Consider the following 5,506-nt stretch of genomic DNA (forward strand, 5'->3'; position numbering starts at 1 on the left):
CTCTCTCTCTCTCTCTCTCTCTCTCTCTCTCTCTTTCTTTCTTTTTTTTAACACAGAGCTCCTAGAATCAGAACTCGTGGCGTGCACCGCTTCTCGTTGTTGCTTTTCAAAAAAGTTTATAACTGACACACGGTGTCCCATCAGTGTTAGGTGTACCACATGGTGACTCGACGTTTATGTGTGTTACAAAGCCATTGCCACAAGTCTGATCCAGGAGCGTGGTGTTTTCCGCCGGCCATGGGGGGCCACACGCAAAACCTCAGACCCTCTCCTGTTCTTGACGAGGCTATGAGTCTACCATGAAGTTTGATCCGACATAGTATAGTGGATTTTAAACCACCATAAATTATGCACATGCGAAACCTGGGTATCAAGCACCTTTGATTTAAAAGAGAAACTTAAGAGGAAGTAAATTTTTAATTTTGACTTAAAGTTTTTTTTTTGTTTTTGATATAAGTCTGTCGTGGAGCTGCAGCAGTGGCCCACAAGCCCGAGGGATCTGCGGGACCCTGAGCGTTAGGGAATGGAAGTCCTCAAACAGTCTCCAGCATTCCTACCTTTTCCAGAAGGGGAGGGGCTGTCTGGCTCTGGGGTCACCCTGGCCGGTGCGACCGTGGAGGGTGGCCTTTGGGGAGTCAGGGAGCGGTCTCCTAGAGAGAGGACAACCACAGGGCATTTATGATCCTGAGCGTGGAACCTGGGGTGGCTTCAGAATTGGATGTTTGTTAAGTAAGAACATAAATACACGAATTTAGAGCAGACGCATCTGGCTTCCTAGGGTGGGTCAGAAGCACGAGAAATAAGCAGCGTCTCTGAGCCCGTGGCTCCCACGCGAGGGGGGGGTTGGGGTGGGGGGCTGCATGGCAGGAGAGGAACCCTGTGTCTTTGATCAATGGTGTGACCGTGTCGCTTTTTCTCCACAGGGAGGCGCTGTCTCCGTCTTCCAGGGCTCTATAAGCATCCTTGAAAAGGCAGTCCAGAGACAGGGCCCTGAGTCCTCTGCAACAAGTAGAAGGCTTCCCCCTGGCCCTGCCTCTGATGTTCACGTGACAGTCACATGGGGAGGGAGAAGCACTGACCTAAACACTACAGATGCCATGGGAAAGTCTGGTTATCCAAGGCATCCCACAGCGGAGTCATCTTGCTGTAGAACAACCCCTTCTCGTCTGACTCCCCATAGAGAAGTTGGGAATTTTCACAAATGTCATCTCAGAAAGTGTCTAGCTCACTGCTGGCATGCACCAAGCGTGTGATAAATGTGAAACAGGAATTCTCTTGGAAGGCCATGGGTTAATCTTTATTTTTCCAGAGTAAGGGGCTTAGTATTCCTGGAAATGGCACTATTGGCTTCCAACCCCAGATTGTCCAGCTCCTTCTGGCATGGCTATTCAGTTGTAGATCGTTTTTTTTTTTTTAAGTTGACTTTAGCAACTTTCCCTTACACTTGCTCTGGAGACATCCCCGCTCCGGGTACCTCCCCAGGCTCGTGGGGTGAGTACCAGCGGAGAAGAATGTTATTTATGTATTCTTTCCCTGTGCCTGTCTCCTCGGGAGAAATCGGCAAGGTTTTCTGGGAAGCAAGCATGCTTGCGCACACATTCTTGTCTGTAGCCAAACTCTTGCTACGATAATATTAACACACTGGTGTTAATAATAGTTAATAGTTACCAGCTTTCACTTGATTTTCCTACAAGCCACAATGTTGCCATCAAGCCCATTTTCTAGATGAGGAACCAAGAGCTCTGAGGTGCTCAGGTCCTTGCCTGAAATCTCACAGACGCTAAGTGGCAGAGTCAGGATTTGGACCCCAAAGTCCATGTCTTTCCATCTCTAGGAGGTGTTGTTTAGAGGTTCATCGGCTTATTTGGGCTCAGACCTCAACACAAATCTCTCGGCCTCTGATGGCCTCTTCCCACTGTGCAGCCTTGGCGAGGGTGGGGCGGCGGGGAAGGGCGGGGTGTGGGGAATGGTGCCGGGACGGCTACTTACTGACACACTTGAGACTGGGGATCGTCCACTCGGTCACGTTTGTGTCCTCATTACGCAGGCACTTAGTCAGGCTGGACGTACCAGCCTTACGCTTGAAACCAGAGTTGCAGATATACCGTTCCCTGGAGTTCTCGTTGTAACTCTTGACCCGGATGTTTGCGTGTTCGATGGACGTGGGAGTCGAGCACGTGGTGCCTGCAAAAATGCAGATACGAGGGGAGAGGTGAACAGATTTCGGTGCGTTCAGGAGCCTTCCAGGAGCCTTGCCTCATGTGCTAGGCATCCAGCAGAGCTGGGGACCGAGGCGTGATCAGTGCAAATCTCTGCCTCGCCCTCTGCTTGCCATCATCTTGGCTCAGTCTCTCTCAGAGGTATCCAACCATCTCTCTCGCTCTCCTCCATCCCACCCTCATGGAGCCTCTGAGCTTCTTGCCCAAACCACAGCAATAGCCTCCAGGCAGCCAGCCTCAGCCTCAGAAACGCCCAGGAGATGGCTTCAGTCTCGACAGACTTTCTGCTGCTCTTAGAATAAAAAGTAAAATCCTTAAGGAGTCTTCAAGGTTCTGCCAGGCCTGGCCACTCGGGCCCTTGGTCCCCCCTTGCCGCTCACCAGGCCTACCTGCTGCCCTCCGCTGACCCCACTCCTGGCCGGCCAACTCTCGCCATCCTTCCCAGCTTACTTCGACATCAATTCCTCGGAAAAAGCCTGCCCTCACCCCCCCAGTCAGCCAGGACCCATATTTCTGTGTTCTTTCCTTGTTCGGTCATTTTCACGGCTGTAATTAAGATGTCGAGGTGATGTAGTGAACAGATGTCTCACCATCTGTACTGTAAGCCGTAGAGGGTAAGAGTCAAGTCACATTATATTCCGTGACCCCAGTACAGTACCTGGCAAGAGCAGCTGCTCAAGCAATACTCGTTCAAAGAATGAATAGATGAACCCTCTTCCCCCGACACCAGGCTCGAGTCTGACCTACTATGAGCGAGTTCGACTTATTTAATTTCTACAGGGAAACTGGCTTATCTAATTTTTCTCACTTTTTTGGAAGGAGCCAGAGGCAAGGTGAATTTTCCCAGATGGCTCTACTATCATGATAGCTGGAATTAAACTCAGACTCCAGAACTTCAGCTAAAAATCCTGGCAGTGGGGCTCTGGCTCTGTTGGGTAGAAATGAGGAGTTTCGCAAATTAGCATCTAAGGGTATTAGCCTAAGAAGAAAAGGAGGCCGAAGTGTGGGCCATTTGCATTTTGAGGACTCCATATTGGTTACTGTCTTTTTGTTGTTAATTATTTATCACAGCCTGTTGATATTTTTGCATCCTTGGAAAAATGTGTTTCTTAAATAAAAGTAGGTAGTACAAATGTTAAAGACAACTTGACTTGAATGAGTCGTAGGAGCCCTTGCGACTTCTTTCCTACTTTATGTAACAATGACAAAACTGGCAAAGAAGAAAAATTAATTTTTTTCCCCCACTAGGCAAAATTTAGTGAAATTGGTGTGATTTATCATGTACCTAATGTAAAAAGCGGTGAGCACGAGGAAAGAATCCGTTCATAAGGCCTTGATGACAGGTAAACTATATCCTCCTTGGCACCAAGTTTGTAGATTGGGGTTCTATAAAGAAACCCCCAAAGGGCCCTCAGTTCTTAAAAGGTGAGGACCCGGCCCACGTATCGGCGTGATTATGTCACATTTATTTTTCAATTACAGCTGACATACAATATTATATCAGTTTCTGGCGCACAATAGTGATTAGACATTTCTGTGACTTAGGAAGTCATCGCCCCGATAAGTCTAATCCCCATCTGACGCCACAACTGCATGGTTTGTATCCTTTTTCCTATTAATTCGATACATGCTTAGGCTTTCTTGCATGCAGAGGCGGTGAGCAAGAGCCAGCTTCTGAGCCGAGCCTGGCCTGCTGCGGTGGAGGTGGCTTAGAGCGTTGGCAGGAAAGTCCCACAGAGGGAAATTCTGCCGCAGCGTTTCCCACCGTCCCAGAGCTTGTAAGGACGTGTTGAAGAAGCATTGCCCTCGGCATCGCTAACGTGTATGTGCCGGGTGGTTCCCTGGCTGAGGCGCCGGCCAAGGGCAGCGACCACGCTTACCAAGGGAGCGGTAGAGCATAAACGCCGGTGGCTGCCTACAGCCGCCTGGGGAGCTGCCATTTTGGTTTCAGGTCTGGAAGCCCCAGGAGGCCTCTGCTGAGCAGCTGGGACATGAGCAGGCGAGAAGGTCGGGACTCAGCCGAGAGAACCAAGTGAAGCACTCTTTCTGCCAAGGAGGGCAAACTAAGGGGGAGACCGATATGGTGCAGTCAGATTCTCAAAGCAGAGGAGGAGGGCCCGCCCCCCTAAATTGTGACTGTGCCAGGGGTCAGCAAACTATGGCCCCTGGGCCACATTCAGCCCACCCCCCACTTTTGTCAATAAAGTTTTATTGGAAAACAGCTTTATTCATTTATGTATTATTGATAGCTGCTTTACTTTACAGCTGCAGAGCTGAGTCGTTGCAGCAGACACCAGATGGCCCACAAAGTCTAAATCACTTATTCTCTGGCTCTTCATAGGAAAAGCTTGCCAGCCCCTGGTCTATGTGGCCATTAAACAAGTCATCGCCCCTGTTACTGAGACCGGTTGCCCAGGGGGTCGGCACAGGGCTGGTGCAGCCCTCAAGGTAATCGAGGCTGGCGAAGGTTGTACAGCCCAGGCGGAAATAAACACCTTTCTACACATGCTGATCAATGGAACAGAAGAGCCCAGAAGTAAAGCCATAGCCGGACGCTCACGTAATATATGACAAAGGAGGCAAGAATATGCAATGGGGTAAAGGCAGTCTCTTCAATAAACGGCGTTGGGAAAATTGGACAGATACACGCAGAAAGAAAAGAAATTGGACCGCCTTCTCACACCATATACGAGAACAGACTCAACGTGGATTAAAGACTCCAATGTCAGACCTGAAACCATAAAACTTCTGGAAGAAAACATAGGCGGTAATCTCTCTGATATTGCTACTAATAATTTATATGTCTATGTCTCCTCGGGCAAGGGAAACAACAACAAAAAATTAACAAATGGGACTACATCAAACTAAAACGTTTTCCCACAGCAAAGGAAGCCACCAACAAAACGAAAGACAACTGACTGGGAGAAGATATTCGCTTATGATACATCTGATAAGGGATTAGTATCGAAAATATATAAAGAACTCATACAACTCAACAACAACAAAACAATCCAATTAAAAAATGAGCAGAAGACCTGAACAGATACTTCTCCAAAGAGGAAATACAGATAGATGGCCAATAGACCTATGAAAAGATGTTCAAGGTCACTAATCACCAGAGAAATGCAAATTAAAACTACAATGAGATATCACCTCACACTGTCAGAATGGCCATCATCAATAAATCAAATCAAGTGTCGGTGGGATGTGGAGAAAAGGGAACTCTCATACATTGTTAGTGGGATTGCAAATTGGTACAGCCACTATGGAAAACTGTATGGAGGTTC

At 48.3% G+C, this 5,506-nt stretch overlaps 1 protein-coding gene across 1 annotated transcript in view; it reads right to left on the minus strand.

Moving 5' to 3' along the window:
* IL15RA (interleukin 15 receptor subunit alpha) overlaps positions 1–5,506 on the minus strand; it is a 41,379-nt gene that overhangs the window by 10,176 nt on the left and 25,697 nt on the right. The window contains exons 4-5 of the mRNA XM_015585591.2: positions 1,990–2,184; positions 558–650 (exon numbers count right to left, since the gene is read on the minus strand). Of these exons, the coding sequence (XP_015441077.1) occupies positions 558–650; positions 1,990–2,184 (288 nt within the window). The remainder of the gene's footprint in view (positions 1–557; positions 651–1,989; positions 2,185–5,506) is intronic.

The sequence above is a fragment of the Pteropus alecto genome, unplaced genomic scaffold (genome assembly GCF_000325575.1).
Source record: "Pteropus alecto unplaced genomic scaffold, ASM32557v1 scaffold11, whole genome shotgun sequence".
NCBI classification, from domain to species: domain Eukaryota; kingdom Metazoa; phylum Chordata; class Mammalia; order Chiroptera; family Pteropodidae; genus Pteropus; species Pteropus alecto.